The 27,042-nt window shown below is 36.1% G+C and overlaps 1 protein-coding gene and 1 long non-coding RNA gene across 4 annotated transcripts in view; both read right to left on the bottom strand.

Annotated features, from left to right (window-relative positions):
• The window catches only part of LOC145597863 (1-(5-phosphoribosyl)-5-[(5-phosphoribosylamino)methylideneamino] imidazole-4-carboxamide isomerase HISN3, chloroplastic-like), a 30,670-nt gene extending 6,180 nt beyond the window's left edge, over positions 1 to 24,490 (bottom strand). Inside the window, exons 1-4 of one of the 3 annotated variants that reach the window (XM_081654123.1) lie at positions 24,387 to 24,490; positions 2,134 to 2,280; positions 1,518 to 1,734; positions 875 to 960 (exon numbers count right to left, since the gene is read on the bottom strand). In XM_081654123.1, the coding sequence (XP_081510249.1) occupies positions 875 to 960; positions 1,518 to 1,734; positions 2,134 to 2,244 (414 nt within the window). In that variant the 5' untranslated portion in view covers positions 2,245 to 2,280; positions 24,387 to 24,490. Of the gene's footprint in view, positions 1 to 874; positions 961 to 1,517; positions 1,735 to 2,133; positions 2,281 to 3,149; positions 3,369 to 24,386 lie in introns of those variants that run through there. The other 2 variants (XM_081654132.1, XM_081654142.1) reach the window with 2 other exon arrangements.
• A 149-nt stretch (positions 24,491 to 24,639) lies between these two features.
• On the bottom strand, positions 24,640 to 25,551 carry LOC145597880 (uncharacterized). Its single transcript, XR_014103434.1, has 3 exons — positions 25,382 to 25,551; positions 24,781 to 24,915; positions 24,640 to 24,699 (listed from the first exon to the last, which is right to left on the bottom strand). It is a non-coding gene; the product is annotated as an uncharacterized LOC145597880 (long non-coding RNA).
• Positions 25,552 to 27,042: the final 1,491 nt, after the last annotated feature.

Raw genomic sequence — 27,042 nt, 5'->3', positions numbered from 1 at the left:
AGGAGAAAATAGGATATTTGGGGCAAAGATAGGAACACATTCACAGAAAGAGATAAAATAAATATACATAAAAAAATATTATAAAATATTATAAAAAAAAATATTTAAAAAATAAAAAAAAAATAAATAAATAAAAAAAAAAAAAAAGAAATTAGTAGTGGAAGTTCAAAGAGTTAAAAAGTCACATGGGTTAGATTTATGTGCTTTCAATAGTGAAGGTTCTTAATGGATAAGTGGGGCTAGAGGGTATCACGAGTGTTTCATTTTATTTTTATTGGGTGCCATTTAGGTAATAGCTTGGGCTAGTGGGCTTTTCTATTTTGAAGAAAGGACAGGATTTTTGTTTTTTTTCTTTTCAAACGGAGGTCAAATTATGTGTGTCCATAGTCTCCATACATTGGGCAGAGTCCCCATATCCTTAAATTCTGGATTCTGGAACTTGCCGGACAGACAATTGGATTTGTGTCTGTGTCTAACACCTGCTCCCGAGTCCATCTAACATAGGTCGAGGTTAAGCTGCATATCCTTTTTCTTTTCTTTTTTTTTTCCTGCCTTGTCTCTTTTTCCACTCAACTTATAAGTCAACTCATTACAAATATTCGTTCAGATGTATTGCAGCTAGTTTTATATATAGCAAGTTATCCCACACAACGGCACATACTATAACACTTGCAAGAGTTACAACCATAGTCATCATAAATAAAGCAATGACACCCAGAATGTGAGTCAACAAAACTTTTCAATAGTTCAACTCAAATCAGTTTCAAATCCCAGTGAGCCAAAATTTACGCCTATCTAGGTTGCCCCATCTCCACACCAACAATGCATAAAAACAAAAGGTGCTTAAAGTTAGTACCAAACTGAAATCACTTACTGATGTTACGATGACATGGCTGGCTCCCTCTTCAATATATCTTAACGCATTTTTGGAATTAATCCCACCTCCAACCTGCATACCACCTAGAAGGTTACCATTCTAGTTCAGTAGATGGAATATCTTTCTGGACATACCTTTAGAGATACATTTTGAAACTGTGTGGCCAAAGACCCGAATCAAGTTGAGATAAATACACACTAAACAATCCCCTCAATAATCAGATTATGAACAGACATTGATCAACAATGAGAAGGTGGTCATAATGAAATTAGCCATTAAATTTCTCTTTTCTAGATATAACATTTTTACAGAACGAAAAATATAATGAAAAGTTTATGAAGCAAAAGAAAGACAACTAGGTTGTCTAGATGAGGCTACTAAGAAACTTTGTAAAAAGCAAGCTGCTATTTTTCAAAGGACAATAGAATCTCATATTTTGAGAAGATCAGGCCAAGAGTCCAAGACTAATAAAGAAGACATAGTCCAAAAACACTTGAGAAAGAGAAACTGTTGAATAGAATGGAAAAAATTACTACCTATGTATTATAATAGTAACATCGACAATCTTGTTATTGTTAACCTTATTATAGTAATTTCCATCAAAATTAAAAAAAAAAAAAAAAAAAAAAAAAAAACCCACCAGGAAATGCATGCAAGGCTTCAATTGCAGCAGCTTCGCTCAAAGGGTCTGCGCCAAGCATGATAACATGACCACCCAAAAGCCCATCATCCTTGTACAACCTAGCATAATCAGCTGACGGCTTATCAGAAACAAAATTAGTAAGAAGAGCTGATGATGATGATCCTCCTTCTTTCAAATCCAAAAGGGTGGAACCAACAATTTGCTTCACTTTTCCCTGTGAAATTTATCAAACCAACAAAAAGTGTAATAAGAATTGACACTTCTACCATCAAAACCTACAGTGATCTTACATTCTTATCAACAAGGTTCAAAATTTCCACCATCAATTTGGAAAAGAAAAAACAACATAAAACCAACAAATCAGTCATAGTGTAACTCAAAAAGAATCAAAGTGCTCACCATTTAAAAATAAAATAGCAATTCTGAAACTAGGCCAATAACAGTTAACCCCATCAAAAACCATTGTCAATCATACAATCACATAAACAAGGATAAGAATTTCCACCATTAATTTACAAAAATACATTAAATCGCCATAGTTTTACCAATAAAATCAACTATTTCACAACTTTCATCATAAATTTTGAAAGTCTTAAAAATAAAGAACATGAACCTTGTGTATATCAATGCAAGGTCGAAACCGAATGGAACATTGAGGCCCACCCTTGAGCCGGGGCAGGAGGGGCAGCCGCCCTGGACCCATGGAGCAAAGGCCTATTTTCATAGTTCCGTCCTACAATAAAGGGTGGCAAACAACAGCCTGCAACACAATAGCAACAAAATTTTGATTAAATTCTACTCCCTCCGTCCCCGAAAGAACGACCCATTTGGGTTTGAAACTTAATTAGCTAGTACAAATGTATGGAAAATATAAATGAGCAATCATTTGCAATTAATAGGTAGAGAGAGAAAGTCCTAGATGTAAGACAAAACCGACAAAACCTGTTGGGTTTTTTTTTTCTTTATCCTATGTACTAATCCATGTGATATTTTATTACAACCAATAACATTAAAATACACAAGATTGCCAAGGTGGCAATTCTAAATGGGAGGTAAATGAAATCAGATTTCCCTCCTTTTACTGTATAAAAGAAAATTTTCATTCCCTCTAAAAATATTTTTACACAATCAGTAAACACCCTAAAAAAAAATAATCCACTTTCATCATTGCCTGCTTCATCATGGCTTCAGACACAAATATTTATCTCTCCATAACATGAATCAATCGCCCAAATTCATCAGTCCATGATACCCGGACATAATCAAACCCTAACATGAGTTAATCACCCAAAGTAATTGTACCATAAGAGTTAATCACCCAAATAATCATGTCAATCCCACATGAGTTAATCACCTAAAAATATAATCCATATTTTTTTTTTTTTGAAAAATATAATCCAAATTATACAGCACAACATCAAACAAATTTTGCAAGGCAAATTCAAAACCCAAATAATTGAAATGGAAAACACTATAATAATCAAGATAAAAAGAAAATCATCATCATTCAAAATTATACAATCACAAATTACAAATCACACAAACTAAGCATAATAATTTACAAAAAAAAAAAAAAAGTAAAATTAAAATTAAAAAAAAAAAAACAGAGAAAATATAAGATACGCATACCAAATTGCAGCAAATATGTGACTTTCGAATTTTTTTTTAAGGGCTTTGATTCGCAAACACACCTAGACTGCCGATCCCTTTTTTTTTTGCTCCAAATTGTCTATGGAAGGGGATGAATTAAGGAGAGAGAAGAACATAAACAAGGGTTTTTCAAGAGAAAATACCCAAATCCCAGAAAAATTGAAGAGAGAGAAAGAGGGGAACAAAAAATTAATGGTGGCACAAACATCCAAAAAAATATATGGCTACATGACAAAAAAATAGATCATGATTAATTACAAAACTACATGAAAAAAATTTGAGGATATTTTGGTAATTTTGTGATTTTAATAGATGTTGTATTGTGAAAAACAAATAGATCATTCTTTTTGGGACAGAAATTAGGTCAAATGGATCGTTCTTTCAGGGATGGAGGGAGTAGCAAATAAGGCTCGTATAATAGTGGCGGATCGAGGGGTAACGCAACATATAATAAGTTCAAAATGAGCTAAGACAAATTAATTACAAAACTAAATTTAAAAAATGTGTGGGTTTTGAAGATTAGAAGGATGATTATTAGGCGGATGAGAACTTTCTCTGTGTTTTTTTGAAAAAAAAACTTGAAATACTTCTTTCTTGTGATCTCTTCATTTAATTTGACTTCTGATATATGTAGCATTATTAGTTATTAGTATGTTTTAGGAGTTTTTGACAATTACCACCTACAATTATTACCATTTTATCAATTACCACCTACAGTTTTTGTTGTTTTTAATTTTACCACCAACTATTTTTTAAAATATCAAAACTTCCCACCTACTTGGCTCTCAACTCAAATGTTATGTTATGTGGGGCCCACTAACTACCTTCCCATCCTTTTTCCTCACTTTCTTCCTATCACACTCAGTTTCCCATTCCCCTATATTGTAATCCTCTCACAATCGAGTAAAAACTTCAAATTAAATTATATATTCATGTTAATTATTTCACGAATTGAAGTGTTTCCCCAATTTCAAGAGAAATACAATACATGGGAAAGAGAAATTGAGTGGGAAAGAAAGAAAGAAAGAAAGGTAGTTAGTGGGCCGCCCCACATGACGTTACATTTAAGTTGAGAGCGAAGTAGGTGAGAAGTTTTGATGTTTTGAAAAACAAATCATCATGCCTTCCATGTTAAATCTAAATAAACATATATTAAAAATAACGGATTTTTATACATGGAAGACGCTCAATCGCTAAAATCATTTCTCGAGAGCAAGCGGTCAATTTATTTCACCAGATTGGGGGACTAGGCATGAAGATTTGTCTTCAAATTGTCAACTTTGGTAGAGCCATGATGAGTCTATTTTATATATATTTTTATTTCCCGTCCCACGGTCATATTTGTGCTTATTTGAGCTCTGCGGAGCTATTTTTACTACTAATATACGTTTTCTAGTGTTTTTGTAGAGTTGGTATTATTTTGTAGGAATTTACATTTTTATGACAATTCCCGAGCTTATTGAGCCACTACAAAGACAATGAAGTCGGATCGTATTTTATGACCAAATATTTTAAGCCCAAGACCGAGTTAGAGGAATTTAATTCGGTGATTAAGGGCTCAATTGGTGAAGAGTCCAAATTTTACAAGCTAGTATTACAGCCAAGTCCAAAGAGGAGGCTGGGCTCAAGTTTTGAACCAGCCCAATTCAAGATACAAGATCCAATCTCGCGAGTCTGTTGGGTGTAAGGATAGCGGGCCCGATCGAGAGACTGATTATTGCTGCTACTTTGATTCGGTTGGACCTTGATGCAAAACAGCCCAATAGCTTTGGTTTTTACGTAGGGAGTGACTTGCTTCTTAGGGGTTGTTTGGTATGAGTTTTTGATATGGGTGGAAACGGAATCAACTTACCGTTTCCCTTACCATGTGTTTGGTTGACAAGTAAAGAAACAAAATCCGTTACCTTGTGGTAACCGTTTCCACCCTTTTGTTTCCAGGGTAAATCTTGGGAAAACGATTAACGTTACTTGCCTCTATCACAAAAGACAATTTATTTTCTTTCTCTCTCCTCTTGATCTTCATTTTTCATGAGAATTTCCAAATTTTTTTGACAATTCAGTTGAGAATTCTCCTAAGAAAACTGCTATTCTTCATATTTTGCTCCATTTTTTACAATCTTCTACCTCAAATTTGTAAGTATTTTTTAATTTGTAAGTTTATTTAGTATGATTGTTTGTTGACATTTATTCGACACTAACAATTTAATTATACATTAATCTAAGATTGATGATGTTAAAGGAGTGTAAGTTATCTTGTCAATCTATATTGTGTTGCACACAAAGTGTTGGATGAATTGTTTAGCTCAGAAAACTACGTGTCATAATTGCTGCGATTATGATGAGTACTTTATCTAGTGATAGTGTGATACTTTTATTTATGCACACAAGCTGTTTGATGAAATGTTTAGCTAAGTTGAGTTTATCATCTTCTTGTTTTATTGCCCTTATTTGATTACTTGTATATTCCCAGATGTTGCAACCATCAAGTTTTCCAAATTCACTATATTTTTATAGCAACATTATTCTCATCTTCCCATTTCAATAATTACACGACACTACTTTTATAATCTCGGGACTGGCTAGTGCATGGTCTAAAGCGGAAGAAAGGGAGCAAAGAATGGATGAAAAAGTGAATACGGTTTTGGATGAGGAGATGACATTAGATGAAATTTCTCCATCCAAAACTTTAGAGGTTGCTAGAATTCTTATGGCGGAAGAACATAACCTCCGCATCTTCTATCAAGCGCCAACTAATATAAAGAAACAATATGCAATTGATCTCCTTAAGAAGAAGTAGAAAGTTTTGTCAAAAGTTGTTATTAGAGTTAATGTTTCAATGGTTTTTAAATGCTTTTTTTTTTATTTTATATTTTTATATATATATTTATTTTATTTTAAGAATACTATAATTTCAATACAATTGTGATCAATAATTTATATGACTTTGCCTATATCTAGCATTTTTATTTTATTTTTTTTAATAGATCTAGCATATGATATATTATGGTAATTGTTTATATATATATATATATATATATATATATATATATATATATATATATATATATATATATATATATATATATATATATAGCCTATATATATACTGGTAATCAGTGTTGCTCTACATTGCATAATGTGTAGTAAAAATTAGCCAAGACAACAAAAAATAAAAGGATAACTATTTGTTTCCAAGTTATCTATGCCAAACAAAAGGAAACGGATTGGTTATAATTGTTTACGTTTCCTTAGTAATACCAAACAACTAGTAAGAGTAACACTATATATTACCCTTTCCCCTCCTAATTTGTTTCCATTCCCTTACATTTATTAATTTGCTACCAAACACCTCCTTAGACTTTACAAAGGATTTTGTTAGGAGTTGGATTGTTAGTGGGATTGGTGGCCATTAAATTTCCTTTTATATAAAGGGGAATAAGGGAGTACGGTAGTATCAGGTAGTTTAGATGAGTTTTTTAGTTTAGTTTTTAATTATTGTTATTACTTTGTTTTATTTTTTATTCTCTTTCTCTCTCTAACTTTTCTCTCTCTCCTCTGAATTAAACTCTTAGTATTACTTTCTCTTATTTTTCTCTCCCTAAACTCTTAATTTTATGCAATTTTATATTTCTTTCTTTTGGTACTATCTCTTCTCTCTTTTATTACTTATTCTCTTTGCTTTGATCCTTATCATGTCTCCTTTAATTGTTTTGTTTAGTTTAGATTTAATTATGTGCGAGTAGTTTTCTTTCTAGGGTTATGGGGATCCATAAATAATATGAAGGGGTAATTTATTGTTGTTGATTGTCAATTCTAGGTTAATTTCCTATTGATGACTAGATTAGGCCTGATCTTTTATGCATGAGTTTGACAATATTGATTCGAGATTCGAGAGATGAGAATTGATGTTTAGGTCTAGTTTCAATAGGCAAGTTAATTTATAAATGGTTAAGTTGAGATTCGAGAGATGAGATTTAATACCGGTAGATTAATTATGTGATTGTAATACGTAGCGTAAGCCCTTTATGATCTGATTTTATGCATTGATGTTTGATTATTATGTTTTACCCTGAAATATTATTTATTGGTGAACCTATGCCCTAGGTCTTTTATTCATTGTTTCTCCTCCTACTTTTATTCTTTCCCACTTTTACTCTTAGTAGTTTAGTTTCCCTTCGATAATAATAATTTGTTACTCTATAATCTAGATTATATTAATTAGGGAAATTCTCAATGGTACTCATGTACTTATTTTTTTTCTCAATGGTAAACACTAACTTTTCTAATTATCTATGGTAATCAATAATTAACTAATCTAATTCAATGGTAACTTTTTGACATTAATCCTTTAATATTAGCCTAACTATAGTTAACTTAAGTCAAAAAGTCTAATTTACCCTTAGACTTCAGTTTTCCCTCCAAATCAGATTGCCCTTTTCCCTTCTAATCCAAAATCCCCAATTTTTTAGCTTTATAAACCCTAGAAACGGAAATCCCCAATTCATATTTCCCCTGTATTTCAATTATTTGCAATTAAGCTAAATTTCTCAATGAAATTCTCTCGTTCTTCTTCTGTTAGGGGTATCACAATTGACGAGAAGCTTGATTGGGTGAAGCATGTCCATTGCTACTGCAAACCACCCCAGGCTGCTGCTGTCATGGTTTCGAAAACGGCAAAAAACCCATGAAGGTTGTTTTACAAGTGCAGGTCTTGCGATTTTTTTGCGTGGCTGAAGGATGAATTAGAGGTTAAACAGAGTCTCATTGTTTCTTTGAATGAAAAGGTGGATGGATTGGTGAAGTATATTAAGGGAATTGTTAAAATTGGTCGATTATGTACTTTATTATGCTAGTTATTGTTGCAAATCGAAATTTAGATGATGTAATTAGGGAGAATTGTGGTAGCCTTAGTTTCAGTTAAGTAGGTGTTTATGTATTCCCTAATTATGTACTACTTTCTAATTGAATAAAAGTAGATGAATTTCCCTTATTTTGCATTCTATTTGTTCTGTATCAACAACATTGAAATTACAGATATTGCATACATATAACACATGCATATAACATATAACACATTGAAATTACACATTCAAAGTGACAGAGATAAACCAAAATCAGCATATTAACTAATGTTATCCAAAAACATCAACTGTCATAAAGCAATTGCATCATTAACTAATGTTGTCCAAAAAACAAGTCAGCATACATAAGCTGATATCAGTAACTAAATGTTTCCAAAACAAATACATCAACTAAAATGGGTGTGCATGCTTAAACTAAGGAACAGGCTGTGATGCAAACAGACCAGTCATAGCCTTCTTTGCTCTTGGGGATCTTCTTACTGGTTGAGAAGAAGATGCAGGGGCTGGATCTGGTTGGCTGAGAGAAACACCTTGAGTCTTTCCTCTAGGAGATTTCCTTAATGGTTGAGAAGAGGTTGTTGGAGCTTTCTTTTTCTTTGATTCTGCTGCTGTTGCATGCAAACCAACCTTCTCTTTTCCTGTCATTCCACCTTGACAGGTCTGTGCATTGTGGCCAAAGGTTTGGCATTTTCTGCACCTGACTGTTTTAGATCTTTTGCCCTTGGCTTGCTCACCCTCTTCCCTCCTTATGTTTCTTGCAGTTCTGCCTATCCCTCTCTTCATCTGGGGTGGGGCTATCTCAGGGTACTGACTTTGTGGCCACTGCTCCACATCAGGGATTGCCTTAATGGTGTTGCCATAAGTCAGTTTGTACTTGGTGATTGAGTACCAGTCACTGACATACTTATGAGGGTCATCATGTGAGTGTAAGATGGCCCTCATGGCATGCTTACATGGCAAGCCAGTCAACTGCCATGCATTACAAGCACAAGTACCTGCCCTTAGATTTACAGGTAAGACTGATCTCCCATCCAACACTTCATATTCACCTTCCCCACTCACCAAGCACTTGCATGATCTTGATTCTTGGCTAATGACTTGGAGTCTTCTAACTATGTTTGGACAGATATCACCTCTCCATTTTTCACATGCCTCCCTTCTAGTAGCCATCCTGGCCATGGTAAGCCTCCTCACACCTGTTATATTCAAGTAAGGTTAGGGTAAAAATGTCACTGAAATACAAGTAAGGACACAACAACCTAGGCAAGTGACTAATATTACCTTCTAGCAATGTCATAACAGGTCGACACCTATCAAGGCCTAATGTGGAGTTGAAACTTTCCACAAAATTTGATTTGTTGACATCTGACTTTATAGCTGGATTAAATGCATGCTTAGACCACACTGATTGTGGTCCAAGCTTAGAAAACCACACTACAGCCAATGGATTAGCCTTTTGCAAACGTTCCATAGCCTTTCTAAAAGTAAAGGGATTAAATGCTCCACAAGCCAACCAAAATAATGAGAACATTAACAAACCAGGGAACTGTGGTTTGAAATTCTTCAGTAAATGTTTGTAGCAGTATCTCCTTCCCACTTTAGGCCAACACTCCAGAATTGCAGCCTCAATACCCTACCAAAAACATACAGAAGTGTTAACTTAGTGTCAGGTAGTATATATTACATAAATGCAAAAATTGACCATTAAAGATAGAATCATTACCTTCTGCCTGTCAGAGATAATACACCATTCATCCCCTCTTCCACTATCTTTTAAAGCATTCTTCAAATGCCATATAAAGAACTTCCATGTTTCAGCATCCTCTCCTCCCACAATTGCCCAAGCAATTGGAAAGATCTCATTATTATCATCCAAGGCTACTGCTGACAAAAGCACTCCACCAAAATGACCTTTGAGATGAGCTCCATCCACCCCTATGAGACTTCTGCAGCCAGATTTGAGACCATCCAATGAAGCTTTGAAGGCAATGAAAATACTGCTAAATGCCAGAGGTCTTTCAGGGTGGTTTGCATCTTTCCATGCACAGTGAGCCAAACTCCCTGGGTTTAACTCTTTGATGACATCACAATACATTGGCAGATGTTTGTATGACACATCATGCCTGCCATGGATCTCCTCTAAGGCTTGAGTTCTGACTCTGTACAAAGTAGACTGAGCCATATTGACCCCATATCTCTGGAACAATAGGTCATTCAATGACTTTGCAGGGATGTCATTGTTTGCTCTAATGTCATCTAAAAGTACTCTCTTTGCCCATTTGCAATTCACCATAGAATTTCTGAGCTCAACCCATTGGCAAGTATGTTCTGAATTCTCAATGGACTTAATAGCCCATGTTGTGCCATCTGGAAGGAGAGAGGCATGTAATCTCCAATTGCAGCTCATATCTGAGCATGAAACTGAGTACCTGAAGTTGCTTGCATAGTCAACAATGATGGCAAATCCACATTGTATGCAATAGTCCCTTACAACATCTCTCAAATGTTGCTTATCTGTGAATAACTGCCATGGCTTCAACACAATTTTACCAAAACCCTCATCCTTTTATACCTCACCATTGTTGTATAACTTTGCAAAATAATTGTCATGCTCATTTTCACACTCAAAAACAGGCTCCTCAAATGGATCAAAGCCATCCTCAATCAAAGGACCATATTCATCTTCCTGTATATCATCTTCTGTGTCTACACTCTCAGTGTCTTCATTGTCATGCTCAGTTGGATTGTACCCTTCATCTTCTGCATCATCTTCTTCCAGACTCAGTATCTGGTCAGCATCATCCCTAAGGCTAATGCTCAAACTTCTTCTAGTATTACCTACACCAGAAGCTGCATTTTGCTCACTACCACTTGCACTGCTGCTACTCACAACTCCATGTCTCTTAGCAGTAGTCCTTGGAACTCTCCTCTTACAGAAGACAGATGCTCTAGAAGACTCACCAGACCCTCTTTCATTTGAGTTTTTACTACACCTAGCAAACTCTCCTATGTTTTCAATAGGCTGTAACAGTGATTGGGTTGATGGGTGAGGGGGTTGTGTTTGTTGTGTAAATAACTCTGATGGTATTTGAGTGTCATGGTCTTCAGTAGGGTGGCTGGTTTGGATCCCATGGAGTAGGAGATTTGTTAAACCAATAGTCCACTGTATCCCCCCTCCCTCCACCTCTCCTTCTCCCTCTACCTCTCCCATTCCCTCTACCTGTCTCATTGATAGCCCCTATGCCTCTACCTCTACCTCTACCATTGCCCCTGCCTCTCCCTTTTCCTCTCCCTGTACCAGTTCCCCTACCCCTCCCTTTTCCTCTTACAGTTTCAATCACTGTTGGAGCATCAGGTACCCTATCACTCTTAGTCTCTCTATTAGGTGAATCAATAATGTCAGTCCATTTATCATCTATGCATTGATTAATAGCATGGTCAGTCTAATCCAAATCATATTCATCGATTGGAAGTTTACCTATTGCAATCATATGCCTCTCAAAGTCTTCTTTACTAACAACCTCAGCTTCAACTAACTCAGGCTCACCAGTCTTTCTTTTCCTAGGTGTCAGTTTAGATTTCATGTCAATCACTTTAGGTTGACTCACAAAAGACTTGTCCATACTAATGGGTTCAGCTGGTGTCTTCCCTGACATCAGTGACATAGCAGCTTGGACCACCTTACTATCCTTACCTACTGTTCCTACCCATATGTATATCTCCTTCTTCTCAGGCAAATTACTAAACATTTTCATTAAGTCAGTGTTGGGGTTTGGTGAGTCCGACTCACCGCGGAAACAACCCCGACCCAAGGAACCACTCGCAATTAATAAAACCATAAAGCATAAATAAATAATCACAAGAAAGGAAGAACGAATCTTACCCTCAAAGCGAGCTTCGCCCTTACAAAAACGGGCTCTTACTTGAAAGCTTCGAGCACCGCAAGCGCCGTGCCTCCAACGGTATCCACCCACAAAGGACGAACACGACTTTAAGGTCCGCTACCTTGGAGTTAGCAAGGTCCGACCAAAACCCGAGTGTTATTAGAGTTTAAGAGTTTTCCCAAAAATATGGAATGCTCTTTCTAACTCCCACTCAAGCAAAGAATTCTCAAGCCATGCCATGACTATTTATAAGGAAGTATGCCTTGTGAATTTCACTCATCTTTCAATGTGGGACTTTTCACAAAAAGATCCCACATGGAAAGATTGGTGAATTCAACCCTTAGTTAAATAAACAAAGGAACAAGTAACAAGTGTCACATGGTTAGGTGTGGACCACTTTCTCACTTGGTCCCCAAGGCATTTCACATGCAATGTGAACTAACCATGTGTCACCCAACCTTGAGCCCCAAGTTGGGTTCAGTTGGCCCATTTTATTTTGGCCCGTGTCCATGACCCATCAACCCGGGTCCACGGCCATTGCCACATGTGTCGCCACCGTGGCGCGTCGCCACCATGGCGTTGCCACGTGGCACGCTGCCACGTGGCACGCTGCCACTTGGTGGCTGCCACTTGGTGGCTGCCACTAGGTGGCTGCCACTAGGTGGCTGCCAATGTGGCGGCTGCCACTTGGCGGCTGCCAACGTGGAGGCCACGTGTGCTGCCACATTGCGTTTTGCCATGTGTGCTGCCACGTGGCATGATCCTATTGGGCATGCATTCCTAGCCTTTTGCGTGGCTAGGATTTTACTTGTTACTTGATGCATTTTCCCGTCTCGCCAAATCCTAAATTTTGGCTCGATATTTGAGATTCTCCGACGCTCGGTTTCGACGCTCCAAGCTCGAATTTCCGACGTCTAAATGTTTAACACTCGGGCGACGAATTAATTTCTTCCGAATTAATTCGTCGAGTCAGTTCGTATATTTTGCTTGGGTGTGACCCGAAGGGTTCAGTCAAGATTAAGCTGTAATATTAATTATATTAATATTACTGATCGGAAGCGGCCTCCACCCAGGCATTCCGATCACTTGACCTTGCTGAATATATTAGCTTTCTAATAATTCTGAACCCGCTATTAGAATAATACACTTGTTCGAAGGACACCATTCCTTTCAATCTCCCACTTGTCCTTCCGGACAAGTGTGCATTTAGTGTATAGCCCCTTTCCTATGTCTTTTCATGTCTCTTCATGAACTACAGAGTAAGATTACTCGTCATCTCTGTTACGTCCAGAAGTGTTTCTCGAAATCCGAGTTTGACTATCGATAAGCAGATGATTTCTAAAATCCATCTGAGCACGGCCATGCATTTTCACAGTCTCGCTCTTCGAGAGGCCTTGTAAACAACAAGACATGTTCCCTATTGTTAGTAGGGGGACATTTCCAGTCTTGTAATGTAGCTTCTCTTACTAAGAGGACTCACCCGCCTGATATCTGTCTTTATAATCTCCAGTTACGACAGACGTTTGGCGGATACCAAAGCGGACCAGTACTCAAACAAGAGATCTCCCACTACTCATGGTAAAAGGAAAAGAGTTCCGATAGTAATAATGAGAAAATACTTATGACGATTTTTTAAATCTCTTAAAGTATCCTCATAGGTCGATCCCGTATGGTTCTAAACCAATACCTATGCAAATGATTTATATCCTCATAGCACAAGAAACGGTGCTATAAATCATACTACACACTAATCTCTGATGGTCATCAATCGTCCACAAAATATGACCTTGATCAGGGATAATTTTCGATTAAAATATTCAATGTTCACTTAATAGGTGTTTCTTTATCCAAGCCATTGACTTGATACCCTATTTTGAATATTTATTAAAATCGAATGGACTCATTATTTAATTCTAAACCACAATTAAATAGTTTTGTGGAATATTTAGAAATATTTTATTCTACTATGAAACTTCACAATGTTTCATCTTATGATAAATGGTTTTTCCCAAATGTTTTAAGAGTAGTACTCTTCATAAAACATTCATAAAAATCACACTCATATTTGATATGCTTGATTTCTTTCATGCAATTATGAATGTTGTCGTTCACTTATTGCATTGGTTTAGTTATAATTACTTTGCAAACCTTAGCATCTTCATTATCCACCATTTCCATAATAAGATGATAAAATTTTGAGAGTGTTAATGGATTACATGTGATTCAGGATTTATTGTCCAAGCAATGGCTCCCACTCATTTTTATGATTCGAGACCTTCTACTTGACAACCTACAATCATCAACGTTCAACAACGAACTTTTCCATTTAACATCTTTCCTTATTATTGCCTTTAAGGCAACAATATTCTTAACATATATTTTAGTAGACTCCCTGATGATGCCTTGCTTGGGTTTCACTCCAAGCGACTCACAACGATTTGGGATACCCTAATCACTTGTGAGCATGGAAATTTTCCTTAAATTCCCGCACATTATACATGGATGCACATCCATGTTACCATTCTCAAGCCACGACACTTCTTGCCTCGTGCTTATAAATGGATTCCTTGCTAAGGATCTAATCCTTGTTAAGGTTTGTGCTTGCAACATCAAAACTCAAATTATATTTGTTTCCATGCGTCAAGAACTCATCCAACTACTTATCTAAGTTCTTTGGATGTTCTTGACTATAATATAATGATCTAATACTTAGATTAATGTCGATTGGTATTATATACGTACTTCACATGCTCTAAGAATTTAAGTCATCTGACGATTCCATATCATAGCTTTACATGATGGATTTAATTCTAGAATTATTCTCAATTTTATTCCATCCATGTAACATTTAGCTCATATAGTTACACTGAGTCTTGCCAAATTGTTCGCTATATGATGTGGTTGAAAGTCTCCTACTAGAGTCTTTCTCGTTTGACTTAGTACTTAGCCTAGCTTATACATAGGTCAAACATTTACTTAGCTTCATACATATGGGTCGAAAGCCTTTCAAAGTCTTTCATGTTTAACATGGTAATTTCTTTTACTCATTTAAACATTTAATTAAGTCTATACCATAGAACTTAATTCCCAACATGTACTAAGTATCGTCTTTAGCTCGGTCCATTGTCGAAAATACTTTCAAATCTAAACATTTAGCATTTGATGGTTGTTTCACAATAGAGTTCGTAAACTTCTTGTTGGACCATTACTTTTGCTCCCACTAAACTTCTTGTTCATCAAAATTTCTATGTTTCTCCATAAGTCAATCCTCTTATTAACTTTATGAGAAAACACGTTCCAATTCCTTCATGCAATGCTTCCTTTAATCCTATGACGGATTCCATGTGCTTGCTTTCAAATCTAGCATTATTTAGATTTTCAAAACCCTTAGACTATTCCATAGTCACTTCCAAAATCCTATTTTGGGTAGGCGGTTTTTGTATCTATTTTACCATATTTCATATGTGCAATTTTGCTAGATCAATCACGAAAAGACTTGAGCATTCCGATTGGTGAATGGGATTTTATTAAAATCAACTCCTTGATATTAATTATATCCTTTACAACCAATCTAGCTATGTATGCATATACATTTCCACATTTGTTAGTTTTCTCCTTGAAAACTTATTTGCAATCGATGGGTCTTTCACCTTTCATGCAAATTAATCAAGTTTCAAACATGGAGTCTATTTCGGATTTTCATGGTCTTTAACCATTATTCGGAATTTGGATTTGTCGTAGCTATCTTACAAGACATTATTCCTTTACTATCTAATAGTAAATAGTATGCTTGTAAGTCTTAGGTTTGTTTCTAACTTAATAGAAAATTTATAGGATTCAATCCAAGCCTTTGGTGAATTCTATACTTATACGGGGCAATTGCATCAAACACTGAGTTTTAAGGCGCTTTCAAAGCCCTTTTATTATGTTGATCTTACTCCAACATTTTTAATGTTTTGTGAGTAATGAATTCTCTTTTAAGGCACTTGTAAAGTCCTTTTGAGTATTCTTGATCAAGCATTCTCATGAAGTCCTTTAAGGTTTTCCGAGATTCTCAGTTCTAGTTTGTTGCTAAGTTCGATGGTCATCGAGTTCATTTGTCTCCCACTTGTCGTTTTGGAAACGTGTTACTTTCCAGAAAGACACTACTTAGAGCAACAAAAAATTTTTGTTCTCAATTAGGATGTGGAGGTAATACCCGTAGTCTCACTTGAATGCTTACAAAGAGACATGTATATTGTCTTTGGGTAAAAGTTCGTTGTGAAACAAATAGTTAGCTCCTACTTGAGCTATCTTAGTCTTTATTGAGCCATTCAGCTCCCACTGAGTCACCTAGCTCCCACTGAGCTAGTGAACTCCCACTGAGACTAAGAGCCTTAGACATATACTTGAAAAGACTTTTAGAAGTTATTTCTATCCATAACTGAATATGGCGTCCTTTCTTAGCTTCGACACATTGTTTAGTGTAACATTAGTCATTTGTGCAAATCTTTAAGAACTTTATAGGAAGGGTTGTGAACCATCATTGTTCGAGTCATTTTCAAATGACACCGAGGTCTCCATGAAGACACACTATGTTCTTTGTGGAGTTATTTATGAAAATTTCCATTCATAACTTTGAGATAGTCACGCTTGGCTCAAGCAAACATCGCTCGATCTAATCTAGACGTTTTGATATCTTGCCAAGTCGATTCTGTACTTCACTGAACTCTTGAGCTACTCAAGTCAAGTTTGTTCACATTTGATGAATATAGCCATATCCTTTCAAATTCTTGTGAAACGCTGAAGTAATTGAATCCTCTTTAACCTTCGGAGTCAACTGTCTATACCAAGAACAATAGCTCTCTGTTTTGTCGGTTTCAACAAGTAAAACTTGCTTGTCTTAGAACGATTCCAAATCGAGCAACTATCAAGAGTCTATCTAATAGAGCCTTTGAGTACGTTCTTGTCGATGTGACATTGCTAAAGATGTTCGGAATGCAAATCAAGCCCATGACTTGAACTTAGTGAGTTTATCATGTTTAGGGAAATGTTTGTTTATAATCAGGCATTCTTGACTCAATGCTTGGATAACCATGCCATTCAAATAAATCTCGCAACTATTGCTCATTACTTTGAATATGAGTCTTTCCGTGTGTAAACGGATCAATTGCTGATTATGGGACATAATAACCATTACTTGTTCCAGCCTTTGGCTTAAAAGGTCTTTAAACAAAACATACGACCTTACAACTGATGTAGCTCTTCTTGCTTCATTCTAAGCTTGTAAGTCGATAACTTAACTTAACTTCAATAGTTTGAGGTCACTATCATAGTGGAACACTCAAGCAGTATCCGATACTTGTGAAGATAACGAATTGCTAAGTTAACTACAATAACATGAACTCATGAGTTGAAATGAAATCTAATTCCTTTTCTTCGTTCCTTCTTTCCTATATTTCTTATCATACAATATCTCATAATCTTACTTTAAGAATCATTTCTTTAAGTACCTTGACTCTTATACTTTGTTAGGCATAATCAAGCACCTAGTGCGCCGTAAAACAAAGTTCCATCTTTTCCATTAATTCTTACTCGAATTACTACATCAATGAGTCCTACTCAATTATGTATGATGCGAAAGGATATGTTGGTTGTCAATCTTGAGATTGCAACTCAATTCCTCATGTTTTATCAAAACTACCTTGTATTTTGAATACATGATGTCCAACCGTCCTTTCGGACTTAGTTATAAAAGTCATTTATGAGAATTGTATTTTAGAAATGCTTTTCCTGTCTTTGAGATCTATTCTCAAGGATTTCCTTTACCAATCATGGAAACAATATTATTTGATTTAGAATACTATAAATATAAGTGCTAAGTATAACCATTTATCAAGAACATAATAAGTTTGAAATTTAATAGCATTCATGCAAACTTCAATCTTATTAAACGTCTTATTTACGCATAATAATTGTCCCTATTTGGCGAAAATAAGGCGATTCCAAGATCCGAAGAAACAAAGAGTGGTTAAGCATGCTTTGGCTTGTCTTAAACACTCAATCTTCTAGGGTAAGCATTGCCTTGCTAATAGCTCTAAGCCACTCTTGGTTAGACAATCGTCGCATCTAATGCATCTTTGACGATGTATCTCTTTTGCCACGGTATGTGAGGACTCCTCACTCATACCGATGAGTTAAACCAAAACCAACGTGCACACTCGGTGTGCCTTACGCGCCTTGGAGAAGTGATGGCACCTCGCTTTGGCGTAGCCTACCATCATCCTCGTTCGGTCAATAAGTGTCGTTTTGGAAAGGCAAGTTTAACTCAATATTATTAGGGACCTAGGATTTCTATGTTGGTTGATTTAAGTGAACTTAACTAATCATCGCAACATCAAGAAAACCTAAACATGCATCTAACGAATAATTCACATATATATAAACATAAAATATAAAGCGAAATTATAGATGCATATTGGCAACTAGCATGACCCCTTGAATTCTTCAAATCTTCAAAAGGTCTTCATTTGCAATTCAAGGCTTTGTCTTCCAAGATACGCCGTCTTCAAGACTTAACCAAACTATGCAAATTACTAGTGTCTACGACTAGGAATAATCTAAATATAAAGGTACAAAAATACTTAACGGTGCGTAGACTGTATTTAGATTTACAAAAATACATAACGGCACGTAGTCCGTATTTTCTATCCTAGTCGGGTCCCACTAGTTGCCATTTCATAAAACCTGTGAGAGAGAATATACATTCCATTAATCCATTCACTATTTGTGAATGGCCCATGCAATTTACAAAATCAAACAAGTAAAATGCATTTAAACAATGCGCGCACTAGTAACTAATCTAGGTGGTTAATCTGATTAACACGCCTAATTAAAACTAGTCAAAGTTGTTTAACCGATTATGTAATTGACGTCATTAATAATTGAAGCTCCCACTAAATTCCGCATTTCCCTTAATTAATCTAATTAATTAAGTCGGTAGCACCCAAACTTGTCAAAATAAAATTTTGCCAATGCCGCTCAAAACCGAGGTCCAGCCTCCCAAAATTTTAATTAAAATAAACAAAATTAATTAAAATAAATAAAACGGCAAAATAAGCAATATTACGGCTAGTCACCTCACCGCACCAAGCATACGCACACACCCAAAAAACCGCACACACGGCCCACGGCACGCGGCCACATGCTGCTGCCACATGCTGCTGCCACGGCACGCCCGCGCGTGGCTGCTGCAGCCCGTGTGCTGCTGCCGCGCGTGTGGCCGCACGCAAGGTGGGGCAGCCACCTTGGCAGCCACATGCGGGTTGCTGTGCAGCCCGGCTCGCCAAGGTGGTTCTTTGCCTCGTTTTGCGTGCCATGGCCTCGGGATTTGATCCCTTTTCGCGAGACAAAATTAATTAATTCTAAATTAATTTTAGAACTAATTTAATGAGCAAAATAAAAAAAAAATTTTAAACAAGTCTAACTTAATAAAATTTTCAAAGTGCAAATAACCAAAATAATTCCAAGAACCATTCTTAATTAAATTGGTTTAGCTTGGTGCAAAATTAAATTGAGGCAATTTCTCACTTTCAATTTAATCAATTTAAATTAAACTTGAGAATTTGACAAAGTAAGGGGAAGTTGGAAAAATATGAACTTTAATGTTCAAATGAAAATTCCAACATCTAAATTTTGTGAATCCTTGAAATTATATCTTCCAACATGAAGATAACCAAATTTCTATCACAAAAATTGAAACTTTATGTTTCCAATCAACTCAAAATGATTAAAACAACAAAGTTTAACACAAAATAACATGGAATTTAGTGGTTTTTAAAGTTTCAATCACTTATCACAACTAAAGATTGAATCTTTAACACTTAGGAAGCCTCAAAAATAAAATTTTCACACTAAAAAGCAATTAGTTTGCAATTATGTGAAAATAAATCAACCTTTAAGCATTAAATACTAGCAAGTAAGTGTGCTTTAAGGGGACTTAAAAATGCAGAAAATAATGCAAATAATCAACCACATAATCAACAAGTTATGCCATTAATTTCAAGGTTAGAAAAGACTTAAAATTTTTCGTCAAAAACGAAAAACCCCTCGAAAAAGGCATTTCTGGTTAGAATTTGGCTAAAATCACATCCCCTTTGGATTAAAACCTTTCCAGAACACGTTTTCCACCCAAAATTCACTAGTCTTGGGCAAAAATCTGGGTTCTGGGCCAAACTCGACATTAAAAACGGGATTAAAATAAATAAAACCGAGCTACTAATCTAATTAGCAACTTAAACCAGAAAATTAAGCCAAAATAAAACTTGAAAAACATGATTATAAAAATAAACGAGCGGGGCTCCGATACCGCTGTTGGGGTTTGGTGAGTCCGACTCACCGCGGAAACAACCCCGACCCAAGGAACCACTCGCAATTAATAAAACCATAAAGCATAAATAAATAATCACAAGAAAGGAAGAACGAATCTTACCCTCGAAGCGAGCTTCGCCCTTACAAAAACGGGCTCTTACTTGAAAGCTTCGAGCACCGCAAGCGCCGTGCCTCCAACGGTCTCCACCCACAAAGGACGAACACGACTTTAAGGTCCGCTACCTTGGAGTTAGCAAGGTCCGACCAAAACCCGAGTGTTATTAGAGTTTAAGAGTTTTCCCAAAAATATGGAATGCTCTTTTTAACTCCCACTCAAGCAAAGAATTCTCAAGCCATGCCATAACTATTTATAAGGAAGTATGCCTTGTGAATTTCACTCATCTTTCAATGTGGGACTTTTCACAAAAAGATCCCACATGGAAAGATTGGTGAATTCAACCCTTAGTTAAATAAACAAAGGAACAAGTAACAAGTGTCACATGGTTAGGTGTGGACCACTTTCTCACTTGGTCCCCAAGGCATTTCACATGCAATGTGAACTAACCATGTGTCACCCAACCTTGAGCCCCAAGTTGGGTTCGGTTGGCCCATTTTATTTTGGCCCGTGTCCATGACCCATCAACCCGGGTCCACGGCCATTGCCACATGTGTCGCCACCGTGGCGCGCCGCCACCATGGCGCTGCCACGTGGCACGCTGCCAACGTGGCACGCTGCCACGTGGTGGCTGCCAATGTGGCGACTGCCAACGTGGCTGCTGCCACTTGGCGGCTGCCAACGTGGATGCTGCCACTTGGCGGCTGCCAACGTGGCGGCCACGTGTGCTGCCACATGGCGTTTTGCCATGTGTGCTGCCACGTGGCATGATCCTATTGGTCATGCATTCCTAGCCTTTTGCGTGGCTAGGATTTTACTTGTTACTTGATGCATTTTCCCGTCTCGCCAAATCCTAAATTTTGGCTCGATATTTGAGATTCTCCGACGCTCGGTTTCGACGCTCCAAGCTCGAATTTTCGACGTCTAAATGTTTAACACTCGGGCGACGAATTAATTTCTTCCGAATTAATTCGTCGAGTCAGTTCGTATATTTTGCTTGGGTGTGACCCGAAGGGTTCAGTCAAGATTAAGCTGTAATATTAATTATATTAATATTACTGATCGGAAGCGGCCTCCACCCAGGCATTCCGATCACTTGACCTTGCTGAATATATTAGCTTTCTAATAATTCTGAACCCGCTATCAGAATAATACACTTGTTCGAAGGACACCATTCCTTTCAGTCAGCATCACTTAAAAGACTAACATGCTTCATTTTAAACACATAGTTAAATGTAGGGTGTTCTGGAGTTTCTATATTGTCTCTAGCTGCTTTCTCCCAGTACTCTATAATTAGGTCAATCAAATTGGCCTTATCAATGTCCTCAACAACAACAGTCACATCTTTACCAAGGTATTGAAATTGTAACTTTATATTATCACCCATTCTGCAGCAAATATAAGTAACATGTATAAGCATATAACCTACAACATCAAGTTCAATATTCAACTAATTCTAACAATAAAACCCCAATAATTAACTCCATACACAACATAACATTAATTTTGCCAAAATAAACAACAATAAACCAACAGCAGTAGTAGTAATACACTAAAACCCTACACATTTACAAAAACAGAGCATGCACCAAATTATAGCGAAAAAAATACATACCTGACTTAAGATCGCACCTCAAATGGTATAATTCGAACAAAGATCGAACCTTTCTGACAATCGCAACCTTTTTGCTACAAATTCGCCTCCAAATGCACCCAAATTATGCGTCAGTCGCACAACCCAGATACCCCTCAACAATTCACAAGCCTTCCGAAAAACCCTAATTTAATTGCTACTAAATTATCCTAGACAATAAACTAGATTTTATGAGAGTTTTGGAGCAAGAATTTTTAGTCAGATTCGATTTTCAGAGGCAGCAATCAAGAACTCGAATGAAGATGATGAAGTTCAAAAGTTTTAATCAGACCCTTTGACAAGACACAGTTGGTTGGCTAAAATAAATGGGGGTATTTTAGTCAATTCATCTTTTCCCTCCCATTTAAGCATAAACCATGGTTAATTATACTTAAAATGCTTAATTCAAATTACCATTGAATTAGATTAGTTAATTATTGATTACCATAGATAATTAGAAAAGTTAGTGTTTACCATTGAGAAAAAAAATAAGTACATGAGTACCATTGAGAATTTCCCTATTAATTAATTAGGAATAAAAAGACTTGTTTCCCTGTGGATTCGACCCTACTTCCCTATCTGCATTAGTTAGAGGATTTAGGAATTACTTTTGATTAGGTGATACAACTTTATCCTGTCAAGCCACTAATATGGAAAGATATGGCTTTGCATATTTCATAAAAATTTGATAAAAATACCCTAAATAGCTATATATCTCGAAAAAGAAAAGGAGGAAGAAAGAGATTAGAGAAAGAGAGAGAGTGTGTGTAAGGGCGAGAGATTTAATAAGTTTAATAAGACTAAGAGAGATAAGTCGTCTCATATATATATGAAATCATGCGAATTGAAGAAGGTATATATGTAAGTAGGGATTTACTGTAATATTTGCAAATTTATAAAAAGAATAAATGGAGAGAAAAATAAAGGATCACATAAGTTTTAAGAGATTTAGAGTGAAAATAAGAATGAATCATAAAACACTATAACATCAATATACATTTTTATCAAAATAAAACAAAAATAAAACTCAATAGTGAACAAATAATCGAACTCATTTCTGATGACTACAAATAAGAAACGTAGTATTATGTATCCTATATACATTTTAATATGGTATAGTTGTTAGTACATTTTACAAACAACATATATACGACATACTTGTTAATAACACTAACTAATCACGCATTAATGATCTATCGCGCGCAGTCGCACAACTAGTATTCCACAAAATCATAAAAACACACTGCCGTAGCCCCGTAAACTCCAAATTTCATAGTTGAAAATAAGATTAAAGGGTTGTGCAATGCATTTGCAACCAAATTTGATTTAATTATCTTGAAAAAATACATAAATTTATGGGATTTTGATTAAATAATCAAATTAGGCTCAAAATTTTCTTTTCTTTTGGTAATGATGTTTCATAATATTAGTAATTAGAACCAATAGTTGAGATCAGTGGCGGATCCAGGATTTTTCGGGTGCTAGGTCACCACCGACTACTAATAAATAATTAATGCAAGAATATTAAAAAAAAAGCTAATATTTAAAAAAAAAAATACATTCCAAAAGTAATAAATATCCATATTACAACCAAATAAAGGAAATTACAATTGCTCTCTACGAGTTTTCATGTTTTGATATCGATCTATAATATCATTCATGTCAACATTCAAAAACATATCTTGGTCTATATAAGTAACCAAGCAAAAGGATTTTGTGGTGGAGGAGGTGGAGGAAAAGGATTTTGTGGTGAAGGAGGTGGATCTTGTAAAGGAGGAGGAGGTGGAGGAGAAGGATTTTGTGGAGGAGGAGGACTTTGTGGAGGAGGGGGATTTTTCGGACCAAAGAAACTTGTGATATCAGTCATATCACACATTTTTTTCCTTTTCATTATGAAAATTAAGTTACATTAATAATTAGATTAAGAAAACCACAAATGCTTCAATTTACAATCCACATATGCAATTATCCAAACTAATCAATTCCAAAAAAAAAAAAAAAAAAAAAAAAAAAACAGAAACCCTAAGTTCTAATATGAAATCATCAATTACTCAATTTTACTATCAATTAACTCAATTTATAATATCAATTTACAGGAAACAATTTATAATATCAAATTATCAATTTACAGGAAACAATTTCATTTCCTAAAAAAAAAAAAAAAAAAAGCAGCAATTCAATTCCTAAAAAATCAGAAACCCTAACTCCCTAAATTGATAAATTGTCAACAATTTCAAAAAAAATAGAACGCACACTAATTAACTAGATTAAATTACATAATCAACTCAATTAATCACAAATTAAAGTACTCAACCCAACAATTCAACAATTTGGGTATAATTTACAAATTTAAAAACTTAAAAACAAACTTACTTAGTTACTTGGCAGCAAGAAGAGTCGAAGAACGCCGAGTCCGAGTGTGATGTGTGTATGCTGCCGGCGAGGCGGTGCGGCGGCGAAGAGCGAAGAGAGAGATTGAGATTTGAGAGGATGAGAGTGCGTGATTTTGAATATGGTTTTGTTTTGTTTCTTTTCCCTTCCAGTACTGACTGTCCGTTTTTTTGTTTTTTTAATTTTTTTTTTTTTTTTTTTTTTTTTTTTTTTAAATTTTTTTTGCTAGGTCACGTGACCTACCTGGACCAAGGGTAGGTCCGCCACTGGTTGAGATTTTCGAACACTTAATGCACTAATAATGAAATTATATTAGATCAAATTTAAACCTAAAATTGTGAAATTTATACGATAATAACAAAAAGAAACAAGTTACCTGAGAAGCTGCTTCAATGGGGGATACAAGTTATTAGAAGGCGTCGTGCGATTCAACGGAGAATGTCAACTGCGCTTCAATGAACGTTGAGTGCGCTTCAATAGGCAATATAGTGCTTTGTATTAGTTTAACTGGCTATTAAGAAAGTTTAAGTGAGGTTAGTTTTATAAAAATTAACAAATTTTTTTTTTTTTTGAAAGAATTAACAATATTTAATTAATTAAGATTAGTTATATTATAATTTGATTAATTCAAAAAAAAAAAATCCTCCCCAACCAGCCCACCCCTTCCGCTGGCGGCGCCAGCCCGCCCATTCCCGCCTGCGCCCAATTCCCGACACCCCAGCTGTCCCTCCACACTAATACCCCTGCTACCTCACGCACCAAGCCAGCAACCAGACAGCTCCCCACAACCGCCACATAGTAGCTGCCAAACCACCAACCAACGTTGCACCAACTCGCAACCAGCAGCACTACCGAGAATCGCCGCAAGCTCCAATTTTAGCCCAATCAATCCTCACCAAGGAATTGAACCACCAAGGAAATGTGGATTACGCTTCAAAGGGAGATTGATATTCGATGATATGCAAAAACCATCTTACCTCACAAACTATTTCAATGGAAGAGAGAAAGCTCAAACGTCGCTTCGATGGAGAACTCAGAGTGTTAAAGTAAGCTTCAAGGAGGATCCTTAAATCATCTACCTTTCATCAAACAACTTGGGGGAGAATTCTAAGAGACAGAAAATTAATTAGCAAAGGGATGAGATAGAGAGGAGCAATAATGGGTTGGAGGAGGCTAAGAGGGGAAATAAGAAAAAAAAAAATTCTTTTTTCTTTTTTTTTTGTAACGGTGGAAATTCTCTTTGTTAAACTTGAATTATTTCCCTAAATAATGTTGGGAAATTATCTAATTCCCAAATTACAGCTACTCTTTTTTTAATTCCCATTATACCGTCCACTAGACCTGTTCAACGGGCCGGATCCGGGCTGGACAGGGCCTTAGTTAAATGGGCCGGGCTGGGCCAGGGTCAAGGCTGATTTGAAATGGGCTAGTTTGGGTCTTGGATTATTGGATCCGGCCCAGCCCGACCCATTCAAACTTTGAAAACGGAAAAATCTAACAATAGTAATACAACCCACTTATGGGTCTCCAAAGGAACTTTAATGGGCCTTTACTCCTCCAAAAACCTGAATTACAAGTTAGTACATCTAATGTCGCATAACACATATGACATGTAACTTGAGAAAGTGAAAATTATAGTGACCCCAAAGAAATGTACAAGGTCAGCAGTGGAAATTCCTCAGTATAATCTTGCAAGTTATGATAATCATAGGAAAATTCAAGAATAAATTGAGGTCTTACGAAAACTAGATTGCTCAGATCAAAAGAAAAAGTAACTAAATAAACACGACGAATGTTTGGAATTGAAAGAGCCAAAGAGGAGAGAGAAAGTATCTTTATTTAAAGAGTTTGGGCAACAAAATCGTGATTGAAGACGATAATCGACAATGGTAAAGCGACGACAGAAAAAATTAACTTAGGAAGAGGAGGAAATTTGGAGAATATTTTTAGGGTTTATAATTTGGGGGAAATTTGGGGAAATTTGCTTGCAGGTGTTTGAATTTTCAGATGAAGTGAAGTCACGTACAAGGTAAAAAGGAGGAAATTTCTTTGGAAATTTGTTTTAAATTTTAAACACTAGTAATTATAGACCCTATAAGAGTCCAGCAAAAAAAGTATAAACCCTATAAGAGCCCAGCCCAGCCCTGTAAGGATCCATGGTTAGCTGACCCTTTAAGGACCTGACCTATTTAATTATTGGACGGGCCTGACCCATTTATAATTGGGCTGGGTCAGGGCTTTTAATGGGCCCTCTGTCCATTGAACAACTCTACCGTCCACGTCAGCTAAGGAAAACAAACCATTTTTTTTTTCTCGGTCCAGCAACAAACCGCTACTTCAAGTAGCGGTTTATGGGTTTGTTTTGTAAGTTTTTCTTTAAAAACAAAATATCTGTAAATCAGTAATTAGTAAATACAAACCGCTACTTCAAGTAGCGGTTTCTAATATGTAAACCGCTACTTGAAGTAGCGGTTTTCAGTAGCACACCGCTACTTGAAGTAGCGGTTTTCTAATAAACCCGTTTTTTTTTTAACAAATTCCCACTGAACCGGTGACGTGGACGGTAGGGTGGGAATTAAAAAAAGAGTAGCTGTAATTTGAGAATTAGATAATTTCCCAACATTATTTAGGGAAAGGG

The sequence above is a fragment of the Chenopodium album genome, chromosome 2 (assembly GCF_948465745.1).
Source record: "Chenopodium album chromosome 2, dcCheAlbu1.1, whole genome shotgun sequence".
In the NCBI taxonomy this organism is placed as follows: domain Eukaryota; kingdom Viridiplantae; phylum Streptophyta; class Magnoliopsida; order Caryophyllales; family Amaranthaceae; genus Chenopodium; species Chenopodium album.
This window is presented reverse-complemented; position numbering and strand designations above follow the sequence as displayed.